At 35.4% G+C, this 14,477-nt stretch overlaps 1 protein-coding gene across 1 annotated transcript in view; it reads left to right on the top strand.

Annotated features, from left to right (window-relative positions):
* Positions 1-14,477, top strand: part of PDE1B (phosphodiesterase 1B) — a 276,806-nt gene that overhangs the window by 147,787 nt on the left and 114,542 nt on the right. The window contains exons 4-5 of the mRNA XM_053708266.1: positions 2,700-2,766; positions 12,785-12,901. Of these exons, the coding sequence (XP_053564241.1) occupies positions 2,700-2,766; positions 12,785-12,901 (184 nt within the window). The remainder of the gene's footprint in view (positions 1-2,699; positions 2,767-12,784; positions 12,902-14,477) is intronic.

Here is a 14,477-nt window from a genome sequence, read left to right as displayed (position 1 = left end):
TGCACAAGCATTTCTAGTGATAATGTTAAATGCCGACATCGTATGCCGTAGGCATTTAACGAGGCTGAGTGGACATGATTCACTACAGCGAATCATGTCCGCTCGACCTATGATAAATCTACCCCATGTTATTAATGCATCAACAATGTCACCTCACCTAGTGTGTTAATTTTTAATGATGAAAATCTTGTAATTGCAATGTTGTTAATGCCCTTTTAAAGTTTTAAATTGCTTTCAGTAAGGTTTAGTTAAATAGTTTGGCAGCTCTTAATAGTATATTGTATTCATTTAATGGAATTTGCAATTTCTTTAGTTACATGGGAAGACCCATTTCACCAAGCTTCCACTTCTGCCATCCAAATCACTAGGGCATTAAAGTGATGGTAAACTTTAGCTAATCAAATGCCATATATGTAAAACTTGTCATTAAAAATGTATATGTGTACATTTTTTTTTAATCTTTCCGTGAAAAGAGTTAAATCGATGTCTATGGCAATGCTTCTATTACAATGTTATGCTGGCCCACTGGGATGAACTCTTTTTTTTATGACAATTCCAATGAACATCCAATCAGTGTGTGTGTCATATGACACTCTTGAAATACAGCCCTTTGAAAGCCTTTAGGAAGCCTATGTAGAGAGTGTGTGGCACTGCTTTCTATGTCACAGCCCAGCCAAGATAGGAAATGAAGGGGGCAGAGGAACAGACAATACCAAGTAGGATTATAAATCCTTTATCATAAAATATATTTTAAAAAATAATAATTATGCGGTTTTGCCTGTATACTAACATATTTTTTATTGCAGTATTCTTAAAGGGGACGATTTATTAAAGTGCAAGCGGACATGATACGATGTAGCGTATCATGTCCGCTGCACATCAATAAATGATGACAGCATATGCTGTCGGCATTTATCATTACACAAGCAGTTCTGGTGAACTGCTTGTGCAATGCCGCCCCCTGTAGATTTGCAGCCAATTGGCCGCTAGCAGGGGGTGTCAATCACCCCGATTGTATAGGATAGGGCCGATTGATGCCCGCAGCCTCAGAGCAGGTGGACAACTTATGGAGTAGCGGTCTTTAGACCGCTGCTTCATAACTGCTGTTTCTGGCGAGCCTGAAGGCTCACGTGGAAACAGGGGCATCAAGCTCCTTTCGGAGCTTGATAATTCGGCTCCAAAGTCTTATATTTACCATCACTTTAATAAAAAAAGTATGTATTGTATTAATGCTATAGATCAAACTCGCAAAAAACAGTTCCTTATTACAATTAACATCCTATGTTATAAAATCTTTTGGAGTTCCAAAGAAAAATATATTTTCTTTTATTCTAAGCTTTCACAGAACCTCATCAATCACGTCAGCAGCAAAAAAGCAATGAAAAATGAGCAAAATAATTTTCCTTTTTTTTCCTCCAGATGATTTTCCTTGCCTTGTGCACACATATTCAAAAATATTTATTTTTTCTGTATTCATCCTCTTTAAAGCAAACATCACAGTGACGGCCACTTAAAGGGCCATAATACCCTAATGTTTAAACACTTGACATAGCTGTAAAAAGCTGATTAGAAAATATCACCTGAACATCTCTATGTAAAAAGGAAAGATATTTTACCTCAAAAGTTCCTCAGTAGCCACCTCCCATTGTAAAGGACTTCTAAGCAGCATATTGGTATGTCTGTCCCGGGACAACTGAAAGGATGAGCTTCATGCACTCTCATATTATTTCACCAATCAGGTAAAGGAAGCTTACTATGAAATCTCAGGAGAGTTAAGTCAAATCTCATGAGATCACAGTAAGAGTTCATGACCTCAGCACTGCTGATGCTGATTGGCTGCTGTTCATTTCTTAATTTTTTTAATTTTTTTACCTGCAGCTGGGAGCAGCTGAGTATAACTTTTTACACAGAACTTACTCTGGTGAGCTGAGGAAATTGTGAGGTAAAATATCTTCCTTTTTTACATAGAGATGCTCAGGTGATATTTTCCTGTCAGCTTTTTACAGTTATACTGCATCAGTTTCAAGTGATTTAGCATATGAGTATTATGTCCCTTTAAGTAAATTATTCTGAGAGAAGATATCCTGTCCTCAGGAAACAAATAAAAGAGCATAGACTTCGTTTGACTCTCTGAAATCAGACTGGACAGGCTGCCATAGTATTATTGTTAAAATGATTCTGGAATAACACAATAACATAACAGAACAAAAAAAAAGCACTGGAGAGTTGTAGCCAAAGTGAAATTGCGTGACTCATTTTTCATATTGCAATTTTCACAACCTCTGCCCCAGAAGGATTTACTCTGAGATAAGTTTGATTATGTAACAAAAAGCAGCAAAAAAAAAAGTTTTTCTTGTAACCTGCTTCCACCTAGCAGTTATAAACTGAGCACTTTATTTTCAGTGAGAAAGGGCAGAGTTAGGTTTTTCGGCCATTTGGACAGTGATGGTTAGAGTTCATGGGCCATAAAATTGATATATGTCTTAAATATGTATATGCAATGCAGGTGCCAGTGATTAAGTTCAGGAACTATCTGGTGACCAGCAATCAGGTGCTTGTAGCAAGCCGTCACTAAATAATATTCATGCAACTATGATCGGGGTGTTCTGTTTTTTTGCTGTGTATTTTGTCTTTGTTCAATTTTCATCTTTTAATGTAAAGCAGCTTTTGCTTATTTTTTCATATTTTTTTTTTTACAGAATGTTTAGAAGAACGTACACAGCAGTTGGACCAAATTACTCAGCAGTTGTTGTCAACAGCTTAAAGGTGTAGTATTTGGGAAAACTTAGTAACAGAGATGTCAACTAAACAAAACCATAGCAGGAATGCTGTGCATATTTTTTGATTGTTTACTTGACTGGTTTGAGGAACACAGGGTCCATTCTCCCTAGGATCAAAGTGTATCAACAATTCGCTGAAAGTGGTTACACTGTGGGATTGCTGACATCAACTGACAAAATCACATAGAAAAATTGTTAAATATAGTTTTATTTTTTGATCTTGCTTGCAAGTATGATGGACTTAGACTCATGAGGGGATTTATTTTTTCCCTTCCAGCTGTGCAGTAAGAATTCATTATTATTATTATAATTTATTTATAACTCTCCGATGAATTAAACAGTGATAGACAGCAATGAAAGGTGATTGCGGATAAAAAGCAAAAACAAATTAATTCTAGTGGGAGTGGGGCCTAACTGAGACACAAAGTACACAGGAAGTGTAGGAGACAGATATGACAGCTGATCCCATAGAAGGAAGGTTAAATTTTAAAGGGACAATAAACCGCTGGGTATAACTACAGTAGTATGGTTACTACTCATCATGCTATTATTTAACCTCCTGTTCATGTAGCGCTCTTTAAAGCTCTTATTTTAACTCATTACAGAATCCAGCTAGTAAAGCTCTGCATTTTATACTGGGTGCTGCCATCTTGTAGCGTGCATATTGTTGCACCCTGTGACAGAAGCTGTGAATTTTCACAGATCTGTGATGTTACTGGCTTTTTGACATCTGTACCTTACACTTCAGTTTAGCTCACACAATAGAGAGCGGAAGTGTTACATATTTGTAGTTGCTTGCACAGTTTAAAGGTTACAAATATAAGTTCCAAGATGGCGGTACCCAGTGAGAAAATTCAGAGCTGCACTAATATTTGTAAGGGGTTAAAATAAGAGAATGACTTTATAGATATATGAAACCCAAAAATTGATGAAAGAGAAAAATTGGGTTTCATATAAAGACAGCTTCAAAAACAGCTGCAGGCACAGGATGAAAAACAATATTATGGTGAGTAGTAACCTGATTATTATTGAAATGATTAAAAAAACAAACAGTAAAAACAACTGTTGCATTGTACTTTTATTATTATTTTATAATGCTATTTTTATAAGCTAGAGTTTATCCTACAATATTCAGAACACTGATTACTGCTACATGATACACACTGATTAGTGCAAAAGCTTATTTTTGTCTGTCCCGGATTGCCCATAGTGGAAGAGATAAAGTAAACAGTTTACATTTTGCTAATAAAATAACAGTTTAAATTTATTAAAATACTATTTTGAATGCAGAGCTTAAAGGGTCATGAAACAACCCTTTAACTTTCCAATTTACTTCTATCATTTAATTTGCTTCCTTCTCTTGTTATCATTTGCTGAAAGGTTTATCTAGACAAGCTCAGAAGTAGCAGAGAACCTAGGTTCTAGCTCTTGATTGGTGGCTGCATATATATATTGATTGTGATTGGCTCACCAATGTGTTCAGTTAGAAAGTATTAGTGCATTACTGCTCCTTCAACAAATGATACCAAGAGAATGAAACAAATACAATTGTATTCTCTATCTGAATCATGAAATAAAAAAATGTGGGTTTCATGTCCCTTTAAAGTGATTGTAAACTCTCCCCTTTATAAAACAGATCCGGAATGCTATTGATATTTTAGATAGAGTTTAATTCATCAGTTGTAATGATGATGCGCTATAACTTACTTTTTAAGTTTAAGATATGAAAGTAAAATACCCAATGCTCCACCACCCACTTCAAAAGTACATTTTTCTGTGAGCTAACGGTTTGAACTGTTGTCCAATCAGGCATTTTTGTTATAACTAGAGTGCTGATTGGATAACAATTCAAACTGTTAGCTCACAGAAAAAATTACTTTTGAAGTAGGCAGCAGAGCGCGGGGTATTTGAATTTCATATCTATATTAAAAAGTAAGCTATACATCTTCATTAGAACTGATGAATTCAACTCCATTTAAAATATCACTAACACTCTGTTTTTTTTTAAATGGCAGAGTTTAACATCACTATAATTTAGTGATTAAAGGGACAGTCTTTTTATTTATTAGTTATTGTTTAAAAAGATAAATAATGCCTTTACTACCCATTCCCCTGCTTTGCACAACCAACATTGTTATATTAATATAGTTTATAACATTAAAACCTCTACATTTCTGCCTGCTTCTAAGCCACTACAGACTGCCTTATACCACTCATAGCTTTTCACAACAAGACACTGCTAATTCATGTGTGCCATTTAGATAACATTATGCTCACTCTCACTAATTGGCTAAAATGAAAGTCAAAAGATAATAAATAAATAGCCATCAGATAAGGGGACAGTCTGCAGAGGCTTAGATACAAGGTAATCACAGAGGTAAAAAGTATATTAATATAACAGTGTTGTTTGTGCAAAACTGGGGAATGGGTAATATAGGGATTTTCTATCTTTTTAAAAAAAAATTTTTTTGGAGTAGACTGTCCCTTTAATTATAAATAAAAATATGTTAGTTTCCCTTTAAAGGGATATGAAACCCCCAACAAATATATTTTGTGATTCAGACAGAGCATACAATTATAAATTAGCTTCCAACTTTGTCAAATATAATCAAATATTATCAAATTTGCTTTTGTTGAGATACCTAGGTAGGCACCTGAAACACTACATGGCATGAAATAGAGCTGCCATTTAGTGCTCTTGCAGATAGATAACATTCTTGCAAAATTGCTACCATATAGTGCTCCAGGCACGTGCATGCTTCTGAGCTTTAACCCCACCACACACTTTTCAAAAAAAGATGCCAAGAAAATGTGATCATAGAAGTAAATTAGAGAGTTGTTTAAAATTGCACACTATGGGGCCAATTTACTAATTGCGTATCATGTCCGCTGCACATCGATAAATGCTGACAGCATACGCTCTCGGCATTTATCATTGCACCAGCTGATTTCCGGCGATGTCTGTCTGCCTTAATAGCAGGCAGACAGGTTATGGAGCAGCGATCTTTAGACCGCTGCTTCATAACTTGTGTTTCTGGCGAGCCTGAAGACTCGCCAGAAACACGGGGCATCAAGCGCCATGCGGAGCTTGATAAATAGTCCCCTATATCTTAATATTGAATATTGAAAGAAACATTTCGGGCTTCATGTCCCTGGCAGCAGAGAATAAAGATGGTGCCTTTTGTGGAAACATATAAAAGTGGGTAAGCATATGCTTTTGGATAATAATGAATTATAGGAAACTAGTCCTAAAGCCTGTGTACACGGTCAAAATCCCCATCCACTTGGATCCCCTCTCCATCCCTCTCTCCCCTTCCCTGCCACTCTCAATTGTTTGTTTCTGTAGTGCAGCGGTCCCACCCGCTCCCGCTCGCTATATTTATTTCTATGATGGAATACGTTAACACGCAAGCGATTTTTAAATTTCGGCTTTTTGTGTGGATCAGGTTAGCAAGCGAGCGAAAACTCTTTACTTTTAACTTGTAATTCGAGCGCTATATTACGCATGCAAAAAGCTTACTTCATGCAGAGTTAGCAGGAGAGCGGGAGCATTAATTACCACTACCCTTGTAATCTGGCCCTAAGTTTGTAGTGGTGAAGGCATAGATAGAAAACAAATAAGTCAGCTGATCTGTTGTATCTCAAAGGTATTGAATCATTTTCTTATTATGGGCTAGATTACAGTTACACGTGAGCAAAAAGGTGTTTCTCAAGTGTTTGCATGCGTTGGGTTTTACATTTTAAGTTTAAAGTAAACACGAGTCGCTTGAGCACAATTGAAGTCAACACGCATTCGCATTGGGTTAGCAAGACTTCAGAGCTCTGGTTCACCGTTTTGCAAAACAAAAATATTGCACAAAGCATATCAAAAATACATTACAAAGTACACTAGCTAATAAAAATTATTTAAAAAAATATTGCACAAAATGTTATCAGGGCTCAAAGATATGAGGTCTCGGATGTTACAATAAAAAAGACAGGCAAAGGATTTTAAAATACATATACATGTCTAAAGATGGATATGTATATACTGTATATGTGTGTGTGTACATCTATATAATTACATGTGCATATATGTATTTACAAACATATATATATATATATATATATATATATACATATAAACACATAAATACATATGTACACACATATAGACATATATATAAATAAAGAAAATATAAAAACATATTTATGGAGTATTCACATTTAATAAAGTGTTATACTATGTATATTTACCGTAAATATTCCACATTTCATTGTTCTCCACATAGCAGAAAATGTTCTATATATTTATAAATATATATTCCTATATATATCTGTATATATCTATACCTATAATCATGTAGATATAGATATATTTTGTACCAAAATACCGACAGATATATGTAGAAATATGTGTTTATGAATAAATAGATCATATATGTGAAGAATATTGAAATGTGAAATATTCATATTTTTATGCCGGGTTAGCGCACTTGAGAATATACGATCGGGTTTGCACACAAGTTGGGCGTTCAGATTTTTATGTGCATTGGGATAGCATGCAAGTGAAAACAGTTTACTTTCAACCTGACGCACACAAGAAGCTTATTTCTAACGCAGTTAACGCTCAAGATTTTGAGTGATTTCTCTTCATGCTAGCGTGCTTTTGATCAGCAGGCCCTAAGGAGCCAATTCTATAAAGTTCACAAGTCTAGTTGTGGTTTTCCATGCTGACACTTGCGCCCCGGCCCTCATGGAATTCTATAGAAAAAGGGGCTGTCTCTGCGAGCGGCGAAATGTCTCCCATACAAATAATTGAAAGATCTCTGCTCGGTAAAAGTTTGCAATGGAGGGGAGAAACCAGTTTGTTTAAAAACTTTAATATTATACACAATCTATAATGGGGTTGTTTCAGATTTTTGCATGTGTCGAAAATAGCGTGCATATTAGAAGTTGAAAATAATTGTGCTGTGTAATATGTTGGCGCTCTACAAATACCTGATAATAATACAAAGGGTAGTGAGTTAAAAAAAGTTGCATAAAACACAACATAACTATATTTACAGTTACAGTCATATAAACACTATCTGATAAAAAAAAATTTTTTCATTTTTATTTATTTTTTTAAAGTTGGCTTAAAGTGATATATAGGGGTCAATTTATTATTGGTTGAATTGGGCCAATTCACCCTGTTTCCGCGCGAGCCTTCAGGCTCGCCGGAAACAGGAGTTAAGAAGCAACGGTCCTGCTCCTTAAGTCACACGCCATCTCCGAGGCGGCGTACAACAATCCGCCTGATCCTATACGATCGGGCTGATTGACACCCCCTGCTAGATTGACCGCAAATCTGCAGAGGGCGGTATTGCACAAGCAGTTAACTGGAACTGCTTGTGCAATGCTGAATACGGACAGCGTATGCTGACTGCATTCAGCGATGTCTGGCGGACATGATATGCTACAGCGTATCATGTCCGCCAGACTTTAATAAATTGAACCCAAAGTATAAGGTGTTTAAAAAAGGGGCTCTAACATACAGTAATGCAAAATATTCAGTTTCTCTTGTTTCACTATTTATAGGCAGGTGTTTGAGTAAATAAACATTTTTGTCTTATTCTATAAAATACTGACATCATTTCTCCCAACTTCCAAATAAAAATGTTGTCATTTAGAGCATTTATTTTCAGAAAATAACAAATGGTGCAAATAACAAAAAGATGCAGTGTTTTCAGTCTTTGAATAATGCAAAGAAACAACTTTGTATTCATTTGTAAAAAACACAATACTAAGGTTTTAACTTAGGAAGATTTCAGAAATCAATGTTGGTAGAATAATGCTTATTTTTAATCACTGCAAAGCAGATGGACTTTGTTTGATGGCTTGTGACCATCCATCTTTCTCTTGATCACATTCCAGAGGTTTTCAGTGGGGTTCAGGTCTGGAGATTGGTCTGGCCATGACAGGGTCTTGATCTGGTGGTCCTCCATCCACACCTTGATTGGCTTGGTTGTGTGGAATGGAGCATCATCCTAGAAAAAACAATTTTCAGAGTTGGGAAACATTGTCAGAGCAGAAGCAAGCAAGTTTTCTTCCAGGATAACCTTGCATGTGGTTTGATCCATGCGTCCTTCACAAAGATGTAATATATTCCCATACGAAAATGCTATATGCCCCTTAGCGAGACACCCTGTTTCTTCAGGGTAAAAAGTGGCTTTATATAATTCTACAAGGGAAATAGAAGGACTGATTAACATTCTTATAGAATATCCCAAGCCCAGAGACCTTTTTAGAATTGGGCCCTTAGTGAGAGCAGAAGGTAGGTGTATAGTTCTTTGATGGTAGGACCTTGTGAGAGTAGTAAATGTACAGAGTGAAGGATGAGCTTTGTTATTTTTCCTCTGACTTGTTGAGTTTCTCAACTATAAGTTAAAATGAGTCAGGAATGGGTTATAATGGATGTCAGAAAGATTAATAGCTACATTTTACAAAGAATTGGCTTCAGAAAGCCTTGGGATCACCAGGCGGCAATTTGTGACTTCAGCTATAAAATGGATATGGAACAGTGAATCAGGGATCTTAAGCCCTTAGATTTTATTTTTATTTCTTTAAGGATATTACAAGAAATTTTGTTAAAATAGAATTGTTTCGTTAACAAATCTTAAAATTAGAAATATCATTTGATCAAATAAAATATTTATTTTTTCTGAGTAAGACCTAGTAAATTGCCTTGTGCAAGAATTCCTGTGCTAAAGTACTTGTGTTAGCAGTTTTAATTATTTTTAAATTCTTACTTAAGCACTGCATTTAAAAAACATGCAATATTCCTATTTTAGAGCTTTTCAAAGGGATATACATTCATGTCTCTTTTTCTATGGTCAGCAGGGCCTAATGTAAATAAGCTCCTGCACAGATCTAAGCAATCATTCTATAGCATGTAAAGCACCAGGCATACTAAACATTACTTTAAGGGACATGAAACCTTACATTTTTCCTTTATCATTTGGATAGAACATAGCATTTTAAGCAAATTTCCATATAGTTTATATTATCTGCTTTGCTTAGTTCTCTTGGAATCCTTTGTTCAAAGCATACCTAGGTAGGCTCAGGAGCTGGGAACTAGCTTCTGATTGGTGGCAAATATATATATGCCTCTTCTCATTGGCTTACTATGTGTTCATATGGCAAGTAGGGTAAGAGATCAGAACCTGAGCAAACTGTAAATTACACTAGCAAAAGAGATAAATACTCAAATATGGAATAAAAAGAGTTAAAATAAAGGCATATTTACTAAGCTCACAAGAGTACACTAGAACAATTGATAAATTAATCTATTGCAATTAGAGTTGAATACTAATATCAAACTAAATAAAAAAGATGCTGGCATTAACATATAAAGCCTTATACTAAGCCTTATACTAACATATCATATATAAAACACACATGTGTGATATTCTTTGTAATATATGATAAAAAGATATTAAGAGTAAGAGTGAATGTCAATTTAAATGAATCGGTGCCCAGTTTTTAATAATGCTATTAAAAACAAGGGTACTTTAATTCATCAAAATTTACATTTTACTCGTTTTCTTCAAATACTTACCTTTTAATCCTGACAGCCGCTGTGGCGCTTCCTTCGCCCGTTGCAAGCCTGGGCCCGGGGGGGGAAGCTGTGATTGGAGGAAGCCGGATTCGTCATTTCTGACGTATGAAGAGGCTTCCGACGGCCGGGGGAATCGCTGGAGTGGCTGTGAAGATTAAAAGGTAAGTATTTGAAGAAAACGAGTGAAATGTAAATTTTGATGAATTAAAGTGCCCTTGTTTTTAATAGGATTATTAAAAACTGGGCACCAATTCATCTAAAATGACATTCACTTTAATGTGTACACATATAAAAAGAATCACAGATCAGGACAAATCACAGATCAGGACAGCGTCTCTGTTGAAACAATAGGTGTGATTAGGAAGCCAATCTTATTGGCTATTTCCTTTATTCCATTTTCCTTAGTTACATGTATGAGGTCTTATTGGTGGAAACAATGGTATATTGAGGCATATATCCTCGCTGTGCACAGTTAAAAGGTACCTTACTGTCCACAATCTGTGTGAGAAACGGATAACTCATCTCAAAGATGCAGCTTCCTGGTCACGAGAACTTTGATTATCCAATCCGATGCGCTTAATAGCGGGCTGCTATTTGTTTGCCGAGTTTTAAAAAAAAAATACAAAAGTATTTTGTGTTATAACAAATGTATTCCTTCCCTGTCCAGATTTTTTTGAGCTTGTTAACAGGCTAGCTAAGTCAAGGATGAATCTATAGCTCCTGTTCTGCTCACTGGAGTAGAGTCAGCCATCATATGGAAGATAGAAGGAATATGGGTGAAATCAGAACTCTTAAGGTGTGTGATGAGAAGCACCACAACAGGATTTAGAGCTTTAAAACATACTTATGCATCACAAAATATATATTGCACCTGTTCTGCTTCTATGTGACACCAGAGGGTTTTAGTAATCAAAGTTGTACGCGTTTCAGCAGCAATACCTGCCTTGATCTTGATAAAGGCAGCAATGAAAAGCTTAATTTTTCAGATGTAAATGAAGGAATTTCATATTTCCTCAATATATTTACCTTATGGGGCCGATTTATCATGTGTCGATCATGTCCGCCCGACATCAATAAATGCCGACAGCATACGCTGTTTGCATTTATCATTGCACAAGCATTTCATGTGAAATGCTTGTGCAATACTACCCCCTGCACATTCGTGGCCAATCAGCTGCTAGCAGGGGTGTCAATCATCCCAAACAAATCCGATCGGGATGATTGCTGTCCGCCACCTCAGAGGTTGCGGATGAGTTAAAGGGCCATGATACCCAAATGTTGAAACACTTAAAAGTGATGCAGCATAGCTGTAAAAAGCTGACTAGAAAATATCACCTGAACATCTCTATATAAAAAGGGAAGATATTTTACTTCAAAATGTCCTAAGTATTTACACCCCATTGAAAACGACTTTAAGCAGCAATCAGTATGCCTGTCCCGGGACCGGCCAGGGAGTAAGCCTCATGCACACTCATGTTATTTCCCTTTTCAGTTTAAGAAAGTTTAAGTAAAAGAGTGTATGACCTCAGCACTGTTGATGCTGATTGGCTGCAGTTCATTTCTTTATATATATATATATATATATATATATATATATATATATATATATATATATATATATATATATATATATATATATATATATATATATATATTTTACCTGCAGCTGGACAACAGCTGAAGTATAACTTTTTAGACAGCACTTACTCTTGTGAGCTGAGGAAATTGTGAGGTAAGATATCTTCATTTTTATATAGAGATACTCAGGTGATATTTTCCTGTCAGCTTTTTACAGTTATGCTGCATCACTTTTAAGTAATTTAGCATATGAGTATTATGTCCCTTTAAGGAGCAGCGGTCTTAAGACTGCTGCTTCTTAACTTATGTTTGAGGGGAACCTGAAACTACGGGTAGATTGCAGCATCCACAGCTTGATAAATCTACCCCAAAAAGTCGAAAGCAAAATTCTCAGGAAAATCTCCCACATATCTCCCTTTCTTTGTTTAGGATGCAAAATTTTTCATTTATTGATAGTTTTAAATTAATCAGATTATGATTTTCACCCTTGTCACAATAATTAGTGCAGTAAAGTTAATGTCATTATTTTGTTCCTTAAATTTTTAAAATAAGCAAAATGCTGGACTGAGTGAAAATATGGAGGCTCACAATGATGAATTGTTTTGAACTGTTGTTAATTTTATTAGAATTAAATCATAAACAGTTTTTAAATAGTATACATGTAACATAGGAAATCTTTTTTTTTACCAATGGTTTACCTTTAGAGAAAACAGGACTATAACAGGAACTCCAAGGTAAAATAAAATAATAGTTTTTGTTCGATAATAGAAGCTAAATAATAGTAGCTTACTGAATAAAGAGATATTTATTTCTTGGTATAGTCCTAATTTATTTTTTCTCTCCTCAGCACCTGGATCTCTGGGACTTTGATGTGTTTGTGCTCAACAGAGTGAGTGAGGACCATGCTTTGAAAACAATTGTGTTTGAACTTCTAACCAGGCACAATCTGAACAGTCGATTCAAGGTACAGATTCACATCATTTACATTACAGACATTCTTGGTGTCAAACCATGTTTTTAAATATAAAGTCTTCTGCATAGTTGTTCTGAATAATATTTTTTTAAAACATTTTGATACAAATTGTATTTTTTCCAGTGAAAGGAAACATTTGTAAACTTAATTTATACAATATATTAAACTATATATTATACTATATATTATTATAAATTTATAATACATTCGAAGACAGATCCCCACTCTCTGTACTTTTAATAAATGATGAGAATAATTTATTGTATGTGACGTTTTGGAGCAAACATGTCCCTTCCTCAGACCTGACTATATATTAATATATATACTGTATGTGTGTGTATTTTAATACTTCAAGAGAATTTTATAATTGAAGTGCACATGTCTAAAATTGTAACAATCTACTTCTAAATTTTGGCATCTTGGAAACTCAAGATTGACAAACTTGCTTTGTGAATAAAATTAATTTCCTGCCATTTAATCATATTACCAGAAACCAATGGGTACAGCCTCTTGAGCCAATCAATTCCTTAATTTTCCAGTTTTTCAGTAAAATAGCACTTTCTTTACCTAGAATATCTCATCACAACTCATCATTACCAGGTGTACCTTAACAAACAGTTTTCAGCCAAATGTATTATCTCAATCAAGAGTGAAAAGCATCACAAACAATTCAAATGTATAATGGAAACCCTGATGGTATTTCAGCTATGGCTGCTTCACATAGGATGCACTTAAAGGGACATGAAACCCAACATTTTATTTAATGATTCAAATACAGCATACAATTTGAATCACCTTTCCAATTTACTTCCTTTATCTAATTTGCTTGTTTCTTTTGGTATCCTTTGTTGAAAATTATTCTTAGGTAAGCCCAGGAGCTGAGAGTTATCTGCTGATTGATGACTGCACATAAATGCTTGTTGTCATTGGCTTACCAATATGTTCAGCTAGCTTCCTGTATTCCCCTGCTGCTCCATTAATAAAGGATATCTAGAGAATGAAGCAAAATTGATTATAGAAGTATATTAGAAAGTTTAACATTATATTCTCTATCTGAATCATGAAAGAAAAATGTGGGGTTTTATGTCCCTTTAAATAATCACATGAATATCTCACAGGGATGTCCTAAAGGAAGGAACCCAATTTGTTTAATGAAACACAGTTTCACTGACATCTTGTTCACAATCTATGGGCATGAATGTTCCCCTGAACCTTATGACTATGGGGTCAATTTATTAAGGTGAGGACGGACATGATACGCTGTATCGTATCATGTCCGCCGCACATCGATAAATGCTGACAGCATATGCTGTCGGCATTTATCATTGCACCAGCAGTTCTGTGCAATGCCGCCCCCTGCAGATTCGCGACCAATCAGCCATTAGCAGCGGGTGTCAATTAACCCGGTCATATCCGATCGGGCTGATTGCTGTCCGCCACCTCAGAGATGGCAGACTATTTAAGGAGTGGAGTGGATCGAAAGCAGCATACGCTGCTTCATAAATCGACCCCCATGACTTACTATGACTTAAAAAGAAATTTGTCAAAATTAAACTTTCATGATTTA

This window comes from Bombina bombina, chromosome 3 (assembly GCF_027579735.1).
Source record: "Bombina bombina isolate aBomBom1 chromosome 3, aBomBom1.pri, whole genome shotgun sequence".
Classification (NCBI taxonomy): Eukaryota; Metazoa; Chordata; class Amphibia; order Anura; family Bombinatoridae; genus Bombina; species Bombina bombina.
Note: the sequence above shows the minus strand (reverse complement) of the source record. Positions and strands in the feature narration are given on the sequence as shown.